The following is a 23,219-nucleotide window of genomic DNA, read 5'->3' on the forward strand; positions in this document are numbered from 1 at the left end:
TGAACAGACAACAGGTTATTTTAAAGGGTTAAATCGTCTCAGTTTGAGTTAATGATTTTTTTATTTTGTCTTTCAGGTCCACGTTAATTTGCTTCTTATGGAAGCGCGCATGCAGGCAGAACTGCTCTACGCTCTGAGAGCTATCACTCGCTACATGACATGAAGTGCTGTTCTTGTCTACCTTTTTATTAGATTTTTTTTACTGTTGTTGACGTTGGACATTTAAATAAATGGAAAAACAACAAAAAATGGAAAAAATAAAACTGAGGAAGAAGAACGGGCGGCGGCGGTGGAGGGCGATGATAAGGTTGTTTTGTTAAAAGAAGGAAAAAAAAAACAACTGTCAACTGAACCTACTTGCTGAATCACTTGTGTGGCTGCTCAGCCTGCAGTGCCAAAACTGGCCACTGGGGGGAGTGGGGCCGTCTGAGAAGAATCCCTTTAGTGTGTAAGAGGATAAGCTGAGACTGCGAGCTTCTGGTCTGGAGGCCAGACCTCCTTTTAGTGTTTCAAATGCATCTGCGATAAGATGTCATATCATATCTTCTTTTTGTGAGATGAGATTAAAAAAAACAAAATACAAATAGCAACTCCAGCGCCAGTGCAGAAAAACTGCACTAACATGACTATCTATCTACTAGTGTTTTTTTTTTCATATTGTTTTTATTTCTTGTTCAGCAGTGGCTAGAGATAGAAGCATTACTGATTTTGCATAAACGCGTGCCTAGTCATGCGCAGCACTGGCAACAGATGCTTAAGTGCCGTCTGTTCATGCTGCTTTTCTCAATTGAGAGGCCTCAAGACACCCAAACCATCACCCATTTGTATAAGCTAATCCAGGAACGATTGTGTGAGTGTGAGAGCGCAATTCAAAAGTAATAGCTGTCTGAGCCCTTGTTAGAGTTTACTGTAAGACGCCACTTTGTTTCATTGTGACATTTCCAATGTGTGAATGCTATGGGGGGGAATAGAGAAAAAAAATCCAAACATAGGCTCTTTTTGTGGTTTCACGCATTAAAAAAATATCAAAGCACTTTTTTTAAATAATGTTAAGCTTCAGCTTTAATGTAGCCATTTTGTTTCGATGACCGTTTTCTATCTTTTTTTATTTGTGTTAGTGACTTTCAAAGCGGAAAGGTCTTCCTTTTGTGATGTGCTTCCTGTTGCTCTGATCCATCTGCCTTATCTGTCTTCCTTTGAATGCACGGTCATCTTAACTCCTTGTTTTTATTTTGGGGTTTATTAGAACTAATTACCTCCTGTTATGTATCTTTAAATATCTAAGTGCTGTCTGGTGAGCAGAACTTTGTCTTACGTGGCTGCCTGTCATGTGATACAATCTGTACAGAGCTAGACGCTGAACCAGGCGACCCGCACGCTTGTGGGGTTAAACCATGCTTGTTCTCATTATCAGAACTTTAACCAGTGTAACTAAGCAGTTTTGTGTCGAGTGTGTATGTGTGCGTGTGTTCTTTTCAAGCGGGGTGGATTCTCTGCTGTCTTTTTTTGTTTACTAAACCAGTTAAGTACTGCATTCTGATGATGGCAGGACTAGAGGGATGGTACTTTTTCTTTTGGAGATGGGTATGAGGAGGTTTTAAGTCAGACTTGAGAGACTGATGTCAGTTACTGACAATTTTATAAGAAATGATTTGTTAAAAAAAATAAAACATGGTATTTCACTGGTTGTATCATTTGTAATTTAATCAAACTTTCTGTTTTCTTCCCAAAAAGTCACATTAGGATTATGCATTACACCAAATATTCAGTATTAAATAAGATTTGAACAGTCCAAACACCTCATACCTCGAGAACTGAAGGTTATTTTTGTGCTTATTAACAATAACACACTTTAAGATATCATTTATATAGCCTTTAGGTCACATAATCAATGTTTTTGTCCATGAACATCCACCCACCAGTAGAGATCCTTGTATCAGCACAGACACTACAGGCCTATAGAAAATGTTGAACACAGCAATTCATCCTCTCACAGCGAGGATTAAAGAAAGCAACATTGTTGACCTGGGAACCATTAGGAAATTTTCCCTTATGTTGTTTGTAATTTCCCTGTTTGTGGTTATGAGGCTGGTGGTCATTTAGTGCCAGTAAATGGTCATTAAATGGAAATCACCATAGGCTAGTTGTTGGTCATTTTAAAAGAATAATGCAAGAAGTTGGGTTCCCCTCTTAATAACGATAAAATATCTGGTTCTTTTCTAAAAAAGTCCCTTGGATGTTGTGCACTAGTTAAACAGCTTCAGACTTCACGTGATGGAGACTGAGAGGAAAACGTTAAATCTCAGTAAATAGTGATTTGAATAAACTTCACTAAAATCCCATTTTGGTCATTGGTTTTAAGCATGTATGTAAATGGCCTCTAGGGCAGCTTTGTAAACTTCATATTAATGTATAGACTAGCTGTGAAGTGTAACCTGTTAAAAGGAGGGAAGCCAGTGCCATATTATATCAGTTTGATGTGATTGTATTAAGGAAGTATGACAATGTTTCTATTTTGTGTTCCTTACAGACTTTTCTGGAAGTGTCTGTTTAATAAAGTCTTTGAGATCACGGAGATGCTCCTGAGTGATTTTTTTGCATGTACATTAGTTTGGTGTTTATGAACATAGACTTGCCTTCTGCCTGACACAATTCATGCTTTCTCCTATACAGCAGCATAAGGTTAATAAACATTTGAACTATTTTATTTAAAAAATGTGTAGGTCATAATTGACAAATTCCCCATGTTCACAATATCAAAAGAGACATTGTATTAAAGTGCAATATACACACCGGCTCATTCCTCAGCTTGTAGGTGTACATACAGTACATGCATATATATATACACAGACAAGCGTGTGACATCTGGAGAGGAGGAGTGTGTCAGTGGAGCTTACGGAATGATTCCAGTAGTGTCTTCAATATAAAAACGCTGTCTAAGTCTCTCAGCTACAGGCAAGAAGAGCAGCTCCCAGCATGCTTCCTGAACCTGTCTGACTCCATCATCAGAAGGCCACTGCAAAGCTCCTCTGTCTATCCAAAACACAGGACAAAATGTCTACATTAAGTTCACAAAAAAAATAAAAAAAAATTCATCAAACTTTCTTCGTCATATTTGTACATGCCAAACTTACTGTCAACTAAATTAATACAATTTAAATTAATAATTAATTAATATAATTATATTGTATACACATGTATTTTACTGTTTGTTGATTAAAATAAACTTAAATTAATAAAAATAAAATATATACCATATTGTGTTATATACAGTATCTCACAGAAGTGAGTACACCCCTCACAATTTTGTAAATATTTTTATATCTTTTCATGTGACGACACTGAAGAAATGTCACTTTGCTACAATGTAAAGTAGTGGGTGTACAGCTTGTATAACAGTGTTAATTTGCTGTCCCCTCAAAATAACAACACACAGCCATTAATGTCTAAACCGCTGGCCACAAAAGTGAGTACACCCCTAAGTGAAAATGTCCAAATTGGACCCAATTAGTTATTTTCTCTCCCCGGTGTCATGTGACTCATTAGTGTTACAAGGTGAATGGAGAGCAGGTGTGAATCGAGTGTGAATGGGGAGCAGGTGTGTTAAATTTGATGTTATCGCTCTCACTCTTTCATACTAGACACTGGAAGTTCAACATGGCAACTCATGGCAAAGAACTCTCTGAGGATCTGAAAAAAATTATTGTTGCTCTACATAAAGATGGCGTAGGCTATAAGAAGATTGCCAAGACCCTGAAACTGAGCTGCAGCACGGTGGCCAAGACCATACAGCGGTTTAACAGGACAGGTTCCACTCAGAACAGGCCTCGCCATGGTCGACCAAAGAAGTTGAGTGCACGTGCTCAGCGTCATATCCAGAGGTTGTGTTTGGGAAATAGACATATGAGTGCTGCCAGCATTGAAGGGGTGGGAGGTCAGCCTGTCAGTGCTCAGACCATACGCCGCACACTGCATCAAATTGGTCTGCATGGCTGTCGTCCCAGAAGGAAGCCTCTTCTAAAGATGATGCACAAGAAAGCCTGCAAACAGTTCGCTGAAGACGAGCAGACTAAGGACATGGATTACTGGAACCATGTCCTGTGGTCTGATGAGACCAAGATAAACTTATTTGGTTCAGATGGTGTCAAGCGTGTGTGGCGGCAACCAGATGAGGAGTACAAAGACAAGTGTGTCTTGCCTACAGTCAAGCATGGTGGTGGGAGTGTCATGGTCTGGGGCTGCATGAGTGCTGCCGGCACTGGGGAGCTACAGTTCATTGAGGGAACCATGAATGCCAACATGTACTGTGACATACTGAAGCAGAGACTGGGCCGCAGGGCAGTATTCCAACATGATAACGATCCCAAACACACCTCCAAGACGACCACTGCCTTGCTAAAGAAGCTGAGGGTAAAGGTTATGGACTGGCCAAGCATGTCTCTAGACCTAAGCCCTATTGAACATCTGTGGGGCATCCTCAAACAGAAGGTGGAGGAGCGCAAGTTCTCTAACATCCACCAGCTCCGTGATGTCATCATGGAGGAGTAGAAGAGGACTCCAGTGGCAACCTGTGAAGCTCTGGTGAACTCCATGCCCAAGAGGGTTAAGGCAGTGCTGGAAAATAATGGTGGCCATACAAAATATTGACACTTTGGGCACAATTTGGACATTTTCATTTAGGGGTGTACTCACTTTTGTGGCCAGCGGTTTAGACATTAATGGCTGTGTGTTGTTATTTTGAGGGGACAGCAAATTAACACTGTTATACAAGCTGTACACCCACTACTTTACATTGTAGCAAAGTGTCATTTCTTCAGTGTTGTCACATGAAAAGATATAATAAAATATTTACAAAAATGTGAGGGGTGTACTCACTTCTGTGAGATACTGTAAATATATATATATATATATATATATATATATATATATATATATAACAAATTTCATTAATTAATATAATAATCTAATCTGTGTGTGTGTGTGTGTGTGTGTGTATATATATAAAACTAATCATTTGTATTAATAATACAATACAATATAATGTATATTATAATTCTATTTTATTAATTAGTGAAATTTATTTTAATTATTTTCCATGTTCAAATGCATTATTTGAATATCTTAAACTGTTGCAAGCAATAACTTTTATCACTTTTTTCCTATTAATTCTACCAAATTTGCAAACTATAAAGCCAGTCCTAATGCTTGTGTGTTAATGTACCTGTGTAGAGTCGCAAGACCTCCAACAGCTCTTGAGTGTGTTGCAGCTCTCCATCTAAAGAGCAGTTCCACAGAGTCTGACACACCACAGCGGCCAGATGCCAGTCCTGAGGCCCGAAGTCACGCAGACAGTCAATAAGTCTGCAATATGGAGAGAGAATGCATAGTACTTATACATATTACAGTACACTTAAAAGTTGAAAGCACACTAAAGAGAGAGGCAAATTACTTCTGAACTGTTCCCGTGGCCCTCAGCATGGCCCTGTTGTCAGGATCTGCAGATAGGTTGATGAGAACTCCACATGCAGAGAAACAGACTTCAGGGGTCTTGGAGTCCAGGAGGGTTACCACATACTGCTCCACTGAGACACAAAAAACCAACACAAACGTCAGCCACTGGGGGTTTGGAGACAGAAAAAGTGGCAGAGAGAGTTTCTCACACCTCTGTGCTGCATGATGAAGTGTCTCACGTCTTTGATCTGCGACAGATTTCCAAACACACGTGTGGCCTCCAAAACAGCATCCATACTGGAGCTCAGCAAGAGCTTTAGTAGCACTACAATGACAGAAGGACAGGCAGGAGGGGGACATTACTGAAGCACCAAGACAGACGCAACATACAGGCTGTGTTCACACACACACACAAACAAATTTGTCTTACACTGTGAGATGTGTATGTGCTGGGAACGGACCACTGAGCTCTCGCCTTGGTAGAAAGACAGGTTGTTGATGGTGGCCACGGCATTAATCACTAACTCTTCACTCTCCTGCACACACCTGCACTCTGAGAGACAAGGACAAAGACAGAAAACTTACTCACAGAACGGCATAAATAACAGAATCAGGATGCATTATAAATACGAGTAGCCTAATTCGTTGTGCATGTTTATTTCCTTGATCTGGACTACATTTGCCCTCATCTAACACTCATTTAAAGCGACTCTATTAATTGAAAGCACTAAGAATTTCATAACATTGTTATAGCTAGCAAATTTCAAACATTGTTATTATAATTAACAAAAAAATACTAGTTAAGTTAACTAAAAAAAGCTAGCTGACAAGACATTTTCATTTATTTTAACTTGTACTAAAATAGCCAAAATAACTAAAATTGAAATAAAAATTGTCATTTAAAAGATAAACACAAAAACTAGAACTTTTTTTTTAATTTGAATGAAAGTGAAAGCAGAAAATCTAAAATAAAAATATGAATAAAATGTTAATAAAACATATAATTGTAACTCAGTGATACTAAAATAAGACTGATCTCAAAATGATTATGATTATGCATTTTTCAACTATGTTGTGATGCCTAAACTCATATCGAATTTAAAACAACTTATTGTTTGGCTTTTAGAATTTTATTTTGAATTGATTAATATAATACTATATTAATATCAGCCATTTTAACAACCATGTTTGTTTGTTTGTTTTAGCGGATTGACCATTTGTATAACCAGTTTTATTACAAACACCACGGTTAAAGTAACAAAATAAAGGTTAATGTGTGGTTACTATGGTTTAACCACAATAATTGGGGTTTTTGGTTTTATTTGTAGTAAAACCATGGCTAGTTTTCGTAAGGGTTTACTTGTCTGCTTTTGTACCTATTCTGCAGGATATAGGTGGCGACAAATGACTGTCTTTATGAGTGTGTCATTGAACTATCAATTCAAATGGTTAGTTCAATCAGAAACAAAACTACAACTGCCTGAACGAGTCACTTAATCGTTCAACCAATTTGTTCTAAAAAATTATTGTTGCAGAGATTCCATTGTGGCTTTGTTTTAAACAGACAGTAACTACTATAAATATTTTTATTTACACCCCATTATAGGGCAAACTACTGTGCCGAATACTTTTTTCACATTCACCTGTCTAGACAAGTTATAGTACAACAGCTCCAAGATGTTCAATTCTTGGTACTGAAGATCAGATCTCACAAGAGCGCTAATCAGGTGTCACTTCCTCCTTACGTTTCAAAACCATTCGTCTGAATTTTAGTGTCAGTACTTCACGATAAATCCGAAATTGAGGTAGTCAGAATCTGTCAGTGCGTGTAACTGTATTAAGAGCCTGTATTTCCCGTTCGAAGTGCGGTTTGCTCTGTCAGTGTTTGTGCGTCACGCTGCAAAGCGTGTGTTCGTTTCGAAACACCTTTTGTTGTGGTGAATGCTCTGTCATGGTTACCCTTGATTTCTCAGTTTCTTTTTCCTTCTCCATTTTTATTTTCATCATAACAGGATGTCATTTTAATGTACCAGACATAAGGCAGATAAGCGAGAAACAATAAATCTCCCACCCATTTCCTCTCTAACTGTCCACATCTTGGTTCTAAAAACTACAGCATCCTCTAACTGTCATTTCTAACTGCAGGAATCGAGCAGAAAGTTTTAATATTATTTCTCACATTCTATAAATTACACAGGATGTATATTTCCATAGGACACAAATCTCTTTCTCTATTTCAAAAGGGAAATGCATAACCACCTCTTCACACTAACATGCCTGCTTCTGAAACGTTCACATGCAGAACCAAAACAGAGCTTCCATCCATCACCATCAAACCACATTGCAACATCTCTGAGAACACCAGGCTGCACAAAAATAGAGCTATGCATAATAAAAACATGCAGTTTACAGTCTGGCTCTTCTCGTCATTGGAGAGGATGCAGTAACTTGAGGGCCTATGCCAGTAACTGACGTGAAAAGAACAGCATGTGATTGCACTGTGCAGAGCAAACAACTTGCACATTCATTCAAGTTCAAGGAAGTAAATTTAGCCTGAAACATCTGTGTTGCTGTGTGTTTAAAGTCACATCGCTTCTGCTAAGCATTGGTCACGTACACAATGCTTTAAGAGTGACAACCACATTAAAATGCATGAGTGAATGCACACTGTAACTGTGAAGTATGTTCCCAGTGGGTTTTCTGTAAACCCTTTTTTCTTTTCTTTTTGTTCAATAAACTATTCACTAATTAACCACATAGAGGAGTGTGTGGTTATTTCATGATTATGTTTTGTACCCAGCACTTCTAGCAGCTGCTGTACACACAGTGAGTTGGCAGCCAGTGCCGTGCCCACGGTGGGATGGATGGCCAGGTTGGCCAGCAGTCTGATCAGTTTGACCAAGATGTCCTCTCTCTCAGGGGCACGGCATTGCTCAGGGGGCGATGGTGTTTCCTGGTAGACCTGAAAAAGATCTAAGAGGACATCTATCCCGCCTTCCTCCTCATATACTCTCTCTCTGGCTTCAGTGCTCTTGGCTGTCAGATTTCCTAGTGTGAACAGGAGACGCACTACTAGATCCTGCACATAAAAAAAGACAGAGGACAAGTGTGTTTACTAGTAGGTCTAAGTTAAGGTGACAACACATGCAATTAATAACATTTAATATTCATTTACATATATTAACACATTTATTCAATTTGACTTATTTGGCATTAATCCATAAACGATTGCATAAGACTCTCATGTAAAACGATATTATTTCTTTAAAATTCAACCTATTTCCTTCTTTCTATCTATCTATCTATCTATCTATCTACAGTATCTCACAGAAGTGAGTACACCCCTCACATTTTTGTAAATATTTTATTGTATCTTTTCATGTGACAACACTGAAGAAATGACACTTTGCTACAATGTAAAGTAGTGAGTACAAATAGTACAGCTTGTATAACAGTGTTAATTTGCTGTCCCCTCAAAACAACTCAACACACAGCCATTAATGTCTAAACCGCTGGCCACAAAAGTGAGTACACCCCTAAATAAAAAATGTCCAAATTGTGCCCAAAGTGTCAATATTTTGTGTGGCCACCATTATTTTCCAGCACTGCCTTAACCCTCTTGGGCATGGAGTTCACCAGAGCTTCACATGTTGCCACTGGAGTCCTCTTCCACTCCTCCATGACGACATCACGGAGCTGGTGGATGTTAGAGAACTTGCGCTTCTCCACCTTCCGTTTGAGGATGCCCCACAGATGCTCAATAGGGTTTAGGTCTGGAGACATGCTTGGCCAGTCCATTACCTTTACCCTCAGCTTCTTTAGCAAGGTGGTGGTCGTCTTGGAGGTGTGTTTGGGGTCGTTATCATGTTGGAATACTGCCCTGCGGCCCAGTCTCTGCTTCAGTATGTCACAGTACATGTTGGCATTCATGGTTCCCTCAATGAACTGTAGCTCCCCAGTGCTGGCAGCACTCATACAGCCCCAGACCAGAATTTGCGGGCTTTCTTATGCATCATCTTTAGAAGAGGCTTCCTTCTGGGACGACAGCCATGCAGACCAATTTGATGCAGTATGCGGTGTATGGTCTGAGCACTCACAGGCTAACCCCCCCACCCCTTCAACCTCTGCAGCAATGCTGGCAGCACTTATACGTCTAATTCCCAAACACAACCTCTGGATATGACGCTAAGCACATGCACTCAACTTCTTTGGTCGACCATGGGGAGGCCTGTTCTGAGTGGAACCTGTCCTGTTAAACCGCTGTATCGTCTTGGCCACCAGGTGCTGCAGCTCAGTTTCAGGGTCTTGGCAATCTTCTTATAGCCTACGCCATCTTTATGTAGAGCAACAATTATTTTTTTCAGATCCTCAGAGAGTTCTTTGCCATGAGGTGCCATGTTGAACTTCCAGTGACCAGTATGAGAGATTGAGAGCGATAATACCAAATTTAACACACCTGCTCCTCATTCACACCTGAGACCTTTTAACACTAACTAGTCACATGACACCAGGGAGAGAAAATGGTTAATTGGGCCCAATTTGGACGTTTTCACTTAGGGGTGTACTCACTTTTGTGGCCAGTGGTTTAAACATTAATGGCTGTGTGTTGAGTTATTTTGAGGGGACAGCAAATTAACACTGTTATACAAGCTGTACACTCACTACTTTACATTGTAGCAAAGTGTCATTTCTTCAGTGTTGTCACATGAAAAGATAATAAAATATTTACAAAAATGTGAGAGGTGTATTGACACTGTATCTATCTATCTATCTATCTATCTATCTATCTATCTATCTATCTATCTATCTATCTATCTATCTATCTATCTATCTACAGTCGAAGTCCAAAGTTTACACTTTGCAGAATCTGCAAAATGTTAATTATTTTACCAAAGTAAGAGTGATCATACAAAATGTGTAAACTGTTGTGGTTTTTTTTCATAAAGCACAAGTTGCATAAATTTACATTAAATATTCTGCACACAAACAAATACTAAAAATTACACACAGACCTTTTATTTACTAAAAGAAATTTAATGTTACATAAGAAATTATGAGATCAATTAGGATTAAATATTTAAAAACGATTTACAGGCCTGATGTTTAGCAATTTGATGGTCCACTAAACCCATGCAAAATCACTTGAAACTCCTGTGAATCTAGTAGCCTTTAGTTAACTTTATTTTGTCAGATGGTTTAAACAGATTTTCAACAACTCCTTTGTTTTCTTTTAGAATGTATGAAAAAGTGGGGTGCAGAGAGAGACCTCTGCAGTCTAGAGGAAAGTATGTCCCCATGTGAGGCACAGAGTGTGTGTGGAACTGTGTTTATGATACCTAGTACACAGTGTGAACTGTGTTTATTCTTTATGAGTTTGGGAGCACATGATCTCATTACTCTTAGAGCCAGAAGGAAAGAGAGAGAAGAACATCTGAACTGTCTGTACCGAAATAAAATGAACAGAAAAACACATGCACACACACAACTTCATAGACCACTGCTCAAGTTTCACTTGAGAGCAGAAAGCGGAACATGCAGCCTATATGCTTACGCGTGTGTGTGTATGTACACAGTGTGAACTGTGTTTATTCTTTATGAGTTTGGGAGCACATGATCTCATTACTCTCAGAGCCAGAAGGAAAGAAAGAGAAGAACATCTGAACTGTCTGTACCGAAATAAAATGAACAGAAAAACACACACACACACACACACACACACCTTCATAGACCACTACTCAAGTTTCACTTGAGAGCAGAAAGCGGAACATGCAGCCTATATGCTTACGTGTGTGTGTGTGTGTGTGTGTGTGTGTATACTTGTTTCAGCGTATGTCTGAGTGTGTGTGGACAGTGCACATATCCTTGGGCCAAATTCACCTGTTTCCTGCAGTGTTTGCCAAGCAGGTCCAAAAATAGGCTGCAGCAACGTGGCGTCTCAGCTAGTGCATGACAGCATTCAGTGTAGGTGGACAGCTTGCTGGAGACCGAACACACAAGCATATTCACACACATCACATGGCACAACTTTATCAACATTAATCGAAAAGCTCAATTCCTCAAACTAAAATTAGAACTTACCTCAGCTGGCAGATATTTCAAATGCATTTTACAGCGTGCATTACAAAACTTTTAACCAGTGGTTCTCATTCAGGGGGCCGGGGCCCATTACAGGACCTAAGAAAACTGCTAAGGGGAACTAAGGATGACTTCAAATTAAAAAAAAAAAAATTACTGAAAATCAAGATATTGATTTAGATATTGATTATTGATTCAATTCAAATGTTTTTTAACCGTTTTTGATCCGTAAAGTGTTTAGTGTTTCATTTATAAAATGTCAAATATTTTAATGAATTCTTTGTATTGTTGAATTTAAAACCTAAAAATTATATTTATTCATATTTATACTTATAATTATCTTCCATTTATTTATCCTTATATTTGATAAAAAATTAAATCAGCATCCATATATATATATATATATATATATATATATATATATATTGTTTGTTTGTTTGTTGTTTTTTTTACTTCCACAGTCTAAGAAAAATGGATTTGAGGTCAATTCTAAACACTAACTGCATTTGAATGCACACACATATCACAAATGACAACCGAAAGACAGACTGACCTGAATATTCGGGCCACATAAATGCAGATATCTTGGTCATTGCGGTGGTTCTCCAAAATCAAGCAAAGAGTAGAGAATGCCTTGTTGGACAGGAAGGCAGGTCGAGACTCTGACTGGTCAGCTAAATTTCTCAAAGCTGCTGTGACCTAGAAAGGGTCAAGAGGTCATGATTGTGAGCAACTGTGTGTTTGAAAAACACACACATGCACAAAAGAAATGTATGAGTATGTGTTTGGCGTGTGAATGAGGGACTGAAAAGTGTGAATGAGGGACTGTGCTGCAGGTGGGCATATGTGTGTACTACTGCCTAATGGATAGAGATGTATATAAAAGAGGAAGCACTTATAATCAAGAAGAAATAACAGAAGTCTTTAAAGTGGCCTCATATATCTCTCCATCAAGAGCTCAAGACACTGATTAGGGTACATGAAGAGTGCCTGCTACAGCCACTTGGACCATCAGGCCATACTTTCATGAAAATCCTAATTTCCGTCTGCCGACAGACTAATGAGTGGCACGGCAATTGGCGCTGAACATCAAACCATGTGTGCTGAGTTCAGGAAGTTTGTTTGGGCAGAGTTAAATCATTCCTGTGAGACGTACTTTGTGCTGAAGGAATATGAAGAAAACTATGGACACGGAGAAGTGGAAAAAGGGCATCCTCTCAGACAAAAGCAAAACAAAAGCAGAGGAAAAGCACATTAAAATTCACCCTTTTATTCGACCCCATGCAACCCCACCCTTATGAAGCGCTCATATTTTGTTCCGTTTCGCTCCCAGAGTTCTGAGAAACGTCCGGGTGGGGTTCAAGCATGCTGAACTCCTCCTGTTTCAAAGTCTTCAAGACACAGATTTACAGTGTTTGCAATGCAAACCTATTTGTTTATCTATGGTGGTGTGTGTGTGTGTGTGTGTGTGTGTGTATTGCACAAAGTACAGTTCCAGCACATAGGGGAAGCACAGAACCTCGGTCACTGTTGATATGCACGATGGGATCTTTTGTTTTGAGAAAACAAAGAAAAAAGATGATCATACATTATAGAAAAGTCCTTTCTGTGATTTAAGGGGACAGTTCAACCAAAAATGTCAAAATTTATACACCTTTATTTTGTTGCAATCCTGAAGGACTTTCTTTCATCTGTGGAACATAAAAGACGACATTTCAAAGACAAACACAAATTAATATATGTTTGATGAATTCCGAGAGCTCTCTGACCCTCCAAAGACAGCAAGGATCCTACTACGATCAAGGTGTAGAAACGTAGTAAGGACATTGTTAAAATAATCCATGTGACATCAGTGGTTCAACTGTAATTTTTTGAAGCTACGAAGAAAACCAAAATAATGACTTTATTCAACAATTCGTCTCCTCCGCATCACCCTGGCAGCATTTTGGAGAGTATCACGACGTATGCGCTTGCTTTAATCTGAAAGTAAACAATATATGCTGTTCTGTGTCAGCAGCACCACGCACATATGTTGATTACATTCAGATCAAAGCATTGTGATACTCTTCACGATGGTACCAGGGTTACGCGGAGGAAACAAATTGTTGAATAAAGTAGTTATTTTTGTTTTCTTTGTGCACAAAAATATTCTCATAGCTTCGTAAAATTATGGTTGAACCACTGATGTCACATGGATTATTTTAATGTCCTTACTACGTTTCTGGACCTTGATCACCCTTGCTGTCTATGGGAGGGTCAGAGAGCTCTCAGAATTCATCAAAAATATCTTAATTTGTGTTCCAAAGATGAACAAAGGTCTTGGATTGGAACGACATGAGGGTGAGTAATTAATGACAGAATTTTCATTTTTGGGTGAACTATCCCTTTAAGTATTTCTTGGTCCATACAATGGAAGCCAATGGTAACCAAAATCATTCTTTAAATGATCTGTTTTTGTGTTACACAGAGGAAAGCAAGCCAAACAGGTCATTTTTAGGTAAACAGTCCCTTTAAGTTGTCACAAAATGTCACTTTTTATCCATCGAAATGCCTCAGTTTGTCTGCGATTTCCTTTGTTTTAAGGTATCTGTGTTTTTGCGAACATGATTACCATACTGAAAACAGCTAACAATAAAGCAATTTTGACCTTGACTACTGCCTAATCTAAGCAGCCATCACCGATCACCCACCTGTACCAGTATGTGTCCTACGATGATACGCTGACCTTCTCCCTCTGACCTGTGAGAAGTTATGTTAGCTAAAGTTGAAGATGGACCATGCATCAGTCTTTTTGACAGCTGCAGCAGTGCACCGATAAGGCCTTTAGACAGCAGCAGCCTGGAGAGGGCGCTGTTCCCTGACAGGAGCTTCAGAGAGCCGACACAGTACAGCACGGCCTCACCTTTACTCCACACATCCTCACAATGGAGCAGAGACAGAAGGGAGTCTGTGTGTGGACACACATACACATAATGGGCTGATGTTGGAGATAATAACTCTTTGAGTTTAGTAAATGGGTGAGTTATGTAATAATCAGCTCTAACCTAGGATGCAGCCATTGAGGAACAGGGCATCGTTACTAGTGTCCCGGCTGATTTTGAAGACGAGTTTGCAGATGTTCAGCAAGTTGTTTCCACTCACATTGAGCTTGTAATACAGACAAAAGCAATAAGGCTATAAGGATTAAGGATAACACAAGTAAACACAACATGCAGTTTTTGAATTAAGTTTTTTATTATGAAGGGAAAACAAAATCCAAACCCACATGGCCCTGTGTGAAAAAGTGCTTGCCCCCTAAACCTAATAACTGGTTGGGTCACCCTTAGCAGCAACAACTGCAATCAAGCGTTTGCGATAACTTGCAATGGGTCTGTTACAGCGCTGTGGAGGAATTTTGGCCCACTCATCTTGGCAGAATTGTTGTAATTCAGCCACATTGGAGGGTTTTCGAGCATGAACCGCCTTTTTAAGGTCATGCCACAGCATCTCAATAGGATTCAGATCAGGACTTTGACTAGGCCACTCCAAAGTCTTCATTTTGTTTTTCTTCAGCCATTCAGAGGTGGATTTGCTGGTGTGTTTTGGATCATTGTCCTGCTGCAGAACCCAAGTTCGCTTCAGCTTGAGGTCACGAACAGATGGCCGGACATTGTCCTTCAGGATTTTTTGGTTGACAGCTGAATTCATGGTTCCATTTATCACAGCAAGTCTTCCAGGTCCTGAAGCAGCAAAACAGCCCCAGACCATCACACTACCACCACCATATTTTACTGTTGGTATAATGTTCTTTTTCTGAAATGCTGTGTTACTTTTATGCCAGATGTAATGGGACACACACCTTCAAAAAAGTTCAACTTTTGTCTCGTCAGTCGTTTGAGTATTTTCCCAAAAGTCTTGAGGATCATCAAGATGTTTTCTGGCAAAACTGAGACAAGCCTTTATGTTCTTTTTATATAACAGGGGTACACTTTTTCACACAGGGCCATGTGGGTTTCGATTTTGTTTTCCCTTCATAAAAAAAAAAACTTCATTTAAAAACTGCATGTTGTGTTTACTTGTGTTATCTTTGATTAAATTTGTTTGATGATCTGAAACATTAAAGTGTGACAAACATGCAAAAAAAATCAGGAAGGGGCCAACACTTTTTCACACTACTGTAGAAGTGCTTTTCCACACTTCTTCTGTTTAAAGTCTTAAAATGTTTATTAAAATAAAAAAAATAAAAAAAATGTTAAAACACTGCAACAATAATTTTCATTTTAAAAATAGTTGGTAAATATAATTGTAAAATTGTTTTTATTTTTGTATTGTGCGAGAAGTATTATTGGTTAAAAGGTTACCAGACTTTTTTATAGGTGAATTTTATTGAATCGATTAGAATAAATTTGACCCAGATCATAATGATCGTACCCAGATTTTTAACCTAATACCAGTCAAGACATTTTGTGTGTGTGTGTGTGTGTGTGTCTATATACTCACTGCCAGAATAAGTTTGGCTAATGTTAGGTTAAGTCGATCCGATCCCACATCTATAAGCCTAAAGAGTGTTCTAAGGATGGCGGACCTCTTTTTAAACTGCCTTCCCAACATGCCTCTCTCTGCCAGCGCATCATGGAGACCATTGCATGCATTACACAGCTCTCCCACAGTCTCAACTGACACAGCATCACCTATAAGGGTTGTTTTTGAAAAAGATAAAACCTGATCAGTATACAGTATATTCCAATGCACAAAATAGGTAACAGTGTCAAGGTCGCATTTCAAACCGAATGTCTCACACAGTATTAATTGCAGCATTGTAATCCTTCAACTGTCCCTGTGAAGAACAGTGAAAAAAGAGTAGTCTATGGGGTACACAGCCTCTTTCATTCAGCTGAACTGATGTGTACACAGAGTAGGCTTACTGACATTTCACTGACATTTGGCCCACATGTCAACACCCACTGAAAGAGTTAACATGGCCCTTCAGGGCAAATTCCCCCTCTGTATGCTATGCATCATTAGTGCATACTGTATATAATAGCTCTTTACTGTCTTTCCAAATGTACCAGCTCTGAGCACAACAACATGGTTATGTCTAAGTTTTAAGTTAGATTAGACTTCAATAGAGTATCAATATCGCTAAAATCCCCTGGGCTCAATTAAAATTGATATAAAATCTTTTTTCATATCTTAGACTAGCTGTTGCTTATGGAATAATTATCAATCTCTACATGCTTTTTAACCATTGTGTGCACTGGCAATGCCTTCTTCTTGCTGGATCTAACTTGCCTTTAGGGGATAAGTCACAGGCTGCATTTTCCAAAGCTTTTTTTGCTAAAACAAATGTTGTTTCTCAAATCTGTTTCCAAGATGGTTGGCATTCTCCCCAATGGCACTCTCTGATGATGCCATGGAGAATATGAATGGTATTTTATGCATGAACCGAGAGGCTCTTGGCACAATAAATATTTGATATTTATCTTTTAAATGAATTTTGATTGAATTTTCAAAGTGCTTAAATATTTACTGCTATTAGATTGCATTTCACGGTTCTTTTCCCCCACATGCTTTGACTTTGAAAGCTCTATACTGTGCCAAGCTCAACATAAGCTTTGTTTTTATTCCTCTGCATTCAGATATTGTGTTTTTCTTTCTCCCTGCAGTTTTGCTTTCACTCTGGGACACATTCAAGCGCTATATTGTAGCTCTTTAGTATGAACTTGAATAAGCACAATCCAATAACCCCACAATTGGGGCTATCTTTGTAAATCTAAAGTTAGTAATAGCAAAAAATAAGAAACCACCATGAAGCAACTGTAACAGGGTGAATGTAAAATAAAACCCTCATGTTTTTTGGGAGGGATTGACTATTTGTTTGCATACCGTGTTATTTCTCTTTAAATCATTAAAAAATATTCCTTAAATAATAAAGAAATGTATAAGAAAATCAGAAAACCTTAGCAACATTGCATTTATTTATATTCATATTTCTAAGAGCCCAAAAAGAAGTAATGTAACATTTTTTATGGAGGGTTATATTGAAATTATGTTCCCAAAATTCATCAGGTATCAACCAGAAATAAACTGTTAAATATGTTTTTGGAGCTCGTGGTTGTTTTGACCCTAAACAAAGCATTAGTGTTAAACAAAAAACCTAAATCATTCTTTTTTAAATATGTTTTTTGAATTGACCAGTTTTATGCAAATATATTGTTGGTCTGATGATGTCCAGCAAAACACAATGTGACCCTTTACTCTTTAAGGTCATCAGATCATTACTGGTGCATATTAAGCACATTAATAAGAGCAATTTAATCATCACCTGGTGCAAAAGTCTCAAATTCTTGAAGGACAGGAAGCACTTTAGTGTTCCAGAACACAGATTCATCCATGTTGTCATCTCCTGTGTCTCCATGCCCAAGCTTGACTTCTACAGCAGAATGACATGGAGTGGGTGTCAGACAGACAGACACGCAGTCAGACAAATATATAAACAGACAGACATATGTACTTGATTGATCCTGGTAGGGAAATTCTGAAAGTTCGCAAAGCTGTTCTTAAAGCATATGAATGTTCAGCATAGCATGAAAAGGTCAGAGCTTCACACCCACACGCTTTTTCATTAGTGTCTGTTCTGTTCAAATGCCTCTGTGAGCATTTGCATTGTGGACGAGCTGCAGGAAGCAGTGGGTTGCGAAAACAACAGATCAAACTGCTATCAACTAGCATCTGGATAAAGAACCTTGAGAAACTGCTGCAGCAAAAGTGGTTTAGGTTTCCAATCCGATCAGATGTTTGCGGCTACTGGAAAGATTGTGAGACCTTTGCCTTGTTTATCACGTGTCGGTAAGAGGTTTCAAGTGCAGATATATACATTATAGATATAGCAATATACCTGGTTTTGATCCTCTTGCACTGGATACATCAGTTTGCAGTATCCTATTAATCACAAACACAAATAAATGTTGATACAGAGCAGATTGAGAGCATAAATAAATGAATTACAAAAACCTAGGTTGTTTTTTATATTTATATTTAACCTGAACATTTTTTAACAAAGTCTGAAGACAAAAATGCTTAATATGCATCAACATGTTCAATACAAACACATGTTCAAAATAAATATAAAACCTTTATATATTTATTTATCTATAAATGGCAGTATTTTCATAGAATTTTCCTTGTAGACACAAGAGGTCACTGTTGAGATATCCTGATGTAGCATTTCATTGCCCATTTTTTTCTTTATATCTTTTTCTATAACGGTCAGTGGTTTCAAAATCAGTTACCGGTGGAAAATAGATAACTTTCAAAATGTGCTTGAGTAAATGTTCATTAAAATATGCGTGCATATAAGGGATACTACAACAGGCAGGAAACCACAGGTTCATATGCTTGTCTCAAAGCTAGTCATGCACTGTCATGGTCAATTTTATATCAAACATCAAGATATCCGTTAATACGATTTAAGTCTTTGCTATAATTAAGAGCAGATTAAAATGACATATCATGTTTCAAATGTACTTCTGCTTCTTACAATCCCCAATTTTTATAGTACAGTATAATGCCATCATTCATCTAAATCTTATGTCACATGGGAATTTTATAAGGATTGAGAAGAAATGATGGTACGGTTGAGCATATTTGTGGCATTGATCATGTTTGGGCTTTGTACTGTCTCGATAATGCCTCATTGTTGATGGGATGCCTCGGCTGAGACGTGATCTCATCGCGTGAATGTCAAATGAGACTGTACTGGTGGTCAACAGACCAGTCAGCCAGCCAGCCACAAACGGCCTGCATAATCTAATATCGCTCCATTAGCAACTATAACAAGGACATGGTAGAGATATAGAGGGAGAGAGATGGCTTGCTGTGTGACTTTAACTTACTATTAAATTCCAGAGTGTCCGTAAATGCATCCTAATTGGAAGCATTGCGATTTTCATAAGTGGGCATTCTGGGCAACGTATTAATGAGAGCGCTTGGATTTGAATAAATTAGTCTTTTAATGAGGTCTTAGTGATAGTTTAAACAATTCTGTTGCATTTCATTAAAGAAGTACACAAAAGAGAATACCTTTTAACTCTGATAACTGGCAACGGAAGGATTGATACCACTGGGATCTACTGATCCCCAGAATGATTAACAATAAACAAGTTCAGTCTCTGAACAGGGTGTCCAACAACACATAAAAATGGTTTATTGCTCTTCTTTGGCACAGAGCATAAATCGATTTACTGAGGGAGTTTGATGATGCATTGACAGTAGAGGTTTTTGTTATGAAGCTCAAAGGGACAAACCCCTGATATGAGTCCCTGTCATAAACATGCTACTTCAAAGCTACCCATCTACAGAGGTTTCAAACCTCTAAACATGTGTTCAATAAAATTACAGATGTAAGAGTACATTACAAGAACAATACACCTTCAAATGCACATAGAACGCAGCAAAAGAGATGTTTGAGCTCAAAAGCATACCTGTGCTTAGTACGTATGCGCAGGTCTGTTTCAGAGGACAAATTTGTTGTATGCTCTGCTACATCAGAACAATGTAGCTTTTCTCCATCACCTGGTTGGTCTGCTCCAATCCTTGCCTCTAGAGACATATCTGAATAGGGACACAACAACACAGCTTAGCTAAATAATCAAAAACAAAAAGGCATAATGATAGATAACACATGTTTTATATGTTTTTGAGAGAAATCTCTTATGCTCACCAAGGAGCTTTATTATTTAATAAAACAAATACAGTAAGGACAGTAATATTCTGGAATGTTATTACAATTTTAAAATAACTGTTTTCTAATTTAATATATTAAACACTTTCTAATTTTAATACGCTGACTTGGTGCTCAAAATGTTTAGGAAAAAAAACATTTCTAAATATTATCAGCATTATCTATTGATATTATCAAATGTTGAAAACAGTTGTGCTGCTTAATATTTTATATGTTTGTGGAAACCATGAAATATTTTCAGGATTATTTAATGAATATTTGAAAACAGAAACTTTTTTTTTCTTAAAAAAAAAAAAAAAAAAAAAAAAAAAAAACTTACTGACCACAAACTATATACATAGATAATTTGTTTTAAATTTGAATAAACAGAAGCTCAGCCAGAAAAGTTGCATTCATATCATCTTTTTACAGTCTAGCACTGTCCTTTGGTTTTTGAATGACTTCATTACTTACAAACTATTGACAGGACGAACACATTTTGTTTTCTCAATACAAATAAACTACATCCTGGGGATGTAAACTAATTCATATCAGATTTTGTTTTTAAAGTGTCTATTTATTGTGTTTCAGTGTCAAATACTTTATCGGTTACCTGACTGTCTCTTCAGAGGCATTGACACAGGACACAATGGAGAGGTTTATCAATCTGCCTGACATGTGAGCATGTACTTTTTTTTGCTGGGGGAATACTCATTGAAAGGAGAAAAATAGAAAACCGAAATAGATTAATAAAACACTGCTTTATTTATTTTCTTACTCTTTGTGTTTGGTGTCATGGGTGGTAGCCTGTTTGTGGATGCTGCTCTAAGCAGTCTGGCTCGAGAACCTCCTGATCCTATCTTTGTATTCCCTCGTTCAGCTGGGGGTTTGGGGAGAGTTGCTTCATCAACACCTCCATCCTCATCCAGGGACACAGACAGCCTGGGTTTCTGGGATTGAGAGAACTCTTGAATTACTGTTTCCTGTTTTCATTTGAATAGTCAGATATAAAGTTTTGAAAGGCTCCTTACCTGTTCCAGTGGGCTGAGACGAGTTCCAGAGCCTGGCCTGGAGTCAGAAGCTTCAAAATGTCGGGCATGTAGACTAGAAAAGAAATTTGTGAATGCAATTAAAACCAGCATACTAGTTTTATAATAATCAAACAGCTAATGTTACAATTCAAGCATTTACATTTACATTACATTTAGTCATTTAGTAGATGCTTTTATTCAAAGCAAAACTTATTTTTTTTATCCAAAGCACTTCAAAGAGTGCAACAGTCTGGTTCTGGAAGTAAAAATTCCATTCATTTACTAAATAGCAGAACTGATTTTTAACATGAATCTAAATTTTTTTTTTAAATCCCTATGGAAAAAAATAAATAAATGGGGAAAAAAAATAGTATTTTGGAACCAAGGCCACTTAAAAAGTGGATGGGTTCTGTTGCACTCTATAATCAAACAAGGGATAAATACATAAATCTATAATTTTCAATGTTGTTTTACCTGAATGCAGAGGGTGGTCTTCCATCATGTGCACGAGAAGATGATTCTCCAAAGAGCTGCCGATGCTTCTCCTGAGGTGTGAAAGGCCGCTGTGTGGCAAGAGTTCTGAGAGAGCGACGAGCTTCTGACACTATCTCAGCACTCGTCTGTCTCCTGAGGCCAGTGCTCGTGTAGACACGCTCACTTTTGTCCTGAAGCTCCATTAAAGACATGTTTGATCCATAGGGATGTGTACCAGTATCAAGGGCTTGAAACCTTGTCCATTATCCCATAACCAAAATGGGCTGGAATAGATGCACAACTATAGTTAAAGGAGGAGAAAATTGTATCTTTTGAACAAAATTAACTGCTTCTTGGAAATATAAAGATTTAGCTGTCCCAGGAATAAGTAGCAGACTTTTAATTGTATATTTTTCTCACATTCTCATCTTTACTACTTCAATCTACATATTACAGCAAATGGTTTGCTGTCCTGTAAGACTTGTTTTAAATTTTATTACTTTTTTAAAAATATGCATGTTGCACTGAGCTCTTTCGGTAACGATGGAACTTTCATCCAAGTTGCTTTAGGGAAACGCACTCCAGAGCGTGACAAGCATGCGCGTCCACGCACCGTCACCATGGAAACAAACAACGCTGCTAGTAGCTCTGGTGTAGCAAAACAAAACATTCCCAACATATAAAGTAAAATGAAACTAAAAACTTGAAGAAAATAAATAAATAAACTCTTTCTCGATCTGCGATCTTGTATTCAGGTAACGTAACCGACCAAAAAAACAAAAAAAAAACACGACACAATTAAGTTAGTATCAAGCGTTGCCTGCAGTCTTCTTCATCAGACAACTTGATGCTCTTAGTACACAATGTGAACAGCACAGAAAAACGATATTCCCATTTACCTTGATTTCCAAACGAGTTACGCCTTGATTTCACTGTTTTAAAGAGATCGTCAGCTTGTGTGACAGCAGCAGATAGAGGGAAGCACGCCACAGGGTCAATCACGGCCACGCGCATGGTCATGTGACACACGGGGGCTTTTGTTTGTGAAACCTAGTGCCTTTTTTGCTTCTTCTCGGTCATATTTTCTTCCTTTTTTTTGAGACTTATTTTTAAAACAAGTTAATTAGGAATCATAATCCATAATTACATAAAGTTTGTCTTAATATATAGGTGTGTGGCCTCAACCATAACATTATTTCCAAAGGGGAAAAAACACACAGGTGAGACAGTTCAAAACTTGACGTTTTCGATAAAGAAAATACATTTATTTTTATTTAGTCTAAATAAAACAAGGCCTGCATTTATATTCCTCCCCAAAACGCATAGTATTTGCCTGGTGTTCAGTGATAAATCCAAAAAGCTCACAGAGACGCCAGATGCAGCTGTGAGGCGAGACGTAATCACGCACTGGAGATGACAGGTAAGCTGATAGCCTAACTTCCTTTTGAGAAACTGTCCTCAGTGTTTTACTGTCCACTCTTTGACTA

The 23,219-nt window shown here is 38.1% G+C and overlaps 3 protein-coding genes across 4 annotated transcripts in view; 1 reads left to right on the plus strand and 2 right to left on the minus strand.

The window, feature by feature from the left end:
• LOC306880091 (sestrin-1-like) overlaps positions 1-2,573 on the plus strand; it is a 52,720-nt gene extending 50,147 nt beyond the window's left edge. For both annotated transcript variants that reach the window (XM_079433386.1, XM_079433387.1), the window contains one exon: positions 77-2,573. In XM_079433386.1, the coding sequence (XP_079289512.1) occupies positions 77-163 (87 nt within the window). In that variant the 3' untranslated portion in view covers positions 164-2,573. The remainder of the gene's footprint in view (positions 1-76) is intronic.
• LOC306879751 (enhancer of rudimentary homolog) overlaps positions 1-23,219 on the minus strand; it is a 1,222,178-nt gene that overhangs the window by 495,543 nt on the left and 703,416 nt on the right. The gene's annotated exons all lie outside the window — the stretch shown is intronic.
• LOC306880089 (armadillo repeat-containing protein 2-like) lies at positions 1,659-22,746 on the minus strand. Its single transcript, XM_079433384.1, has 18 exons — positions 22,632-22,746; positions 21,733-22,016; positions 21,259-21,331; positions 21,006-21,177; positions 19,989-20,118; positions 18,404-18,447; positions 17,831-17,938; positions 16,006-16,196; positions 14,571-14,673; positions 14,217-14,473; positions 12,080-12,225; positions 11,329-11,428; positions 8,248-8,530; positions 5,882-6,004; positions 5,663-5,776; positions 5,450-5,582; positions 5,222-5,361; positions 1,659-3,033 (listed from the first exon to the last, which is right to left on the minus strand). Exons 2-18 carry the CDS (start codon positions 21,942-21,944, stop codon positions 2,894-2,896), a joined length of 2,469 nt encoding a protein of 822 aa, XP_079289510.1. The 5' UTR covers positions 21,945-22,016; positions 22,632-22,746; the 3' UTR covers positions 1,659-2,893.

Source organism: Barbus barbus (genome assembly GCF_936440315.1).
Source record: "Barbus barbus genome assembly, chromosome: 14".
Taxonomy (NCBI): domain Eukaryota; kingdom Metazoa; phylum Chordata; class Actinopteri; order Cypriniformes; family Cyprinidae; genus Barbus; species Barbus barbus.

What these genes read in the sequence shown, in the direction of transcription:
- LOC306880089 (XM_079433384.1), bottom strand. Translation starts at nt 21,944, where the DNA reads ATGTCTTTAATGGAGCTTCAGGACAAAAGTGAGCGTGTCTACACGAGC. An exon ending in CCTCAATGGCTGCATCCTAG is followed by an intron (nt 14,474 to 14,570) that starts GTTAGAGCTGAT and finishes GTCCACACACAG; the next exon opens with ACTCCCTTCTGTCTCTGCTC. An exon ending in GCCACGGGAACAGTTCAGAA is followed by an intron (nt 5,362 to 5,449) that starts GTAATTTGCCTC and finishes TCCATATTGCAG; the next exon opens with ACTTATTGACTGTCTGCGTG.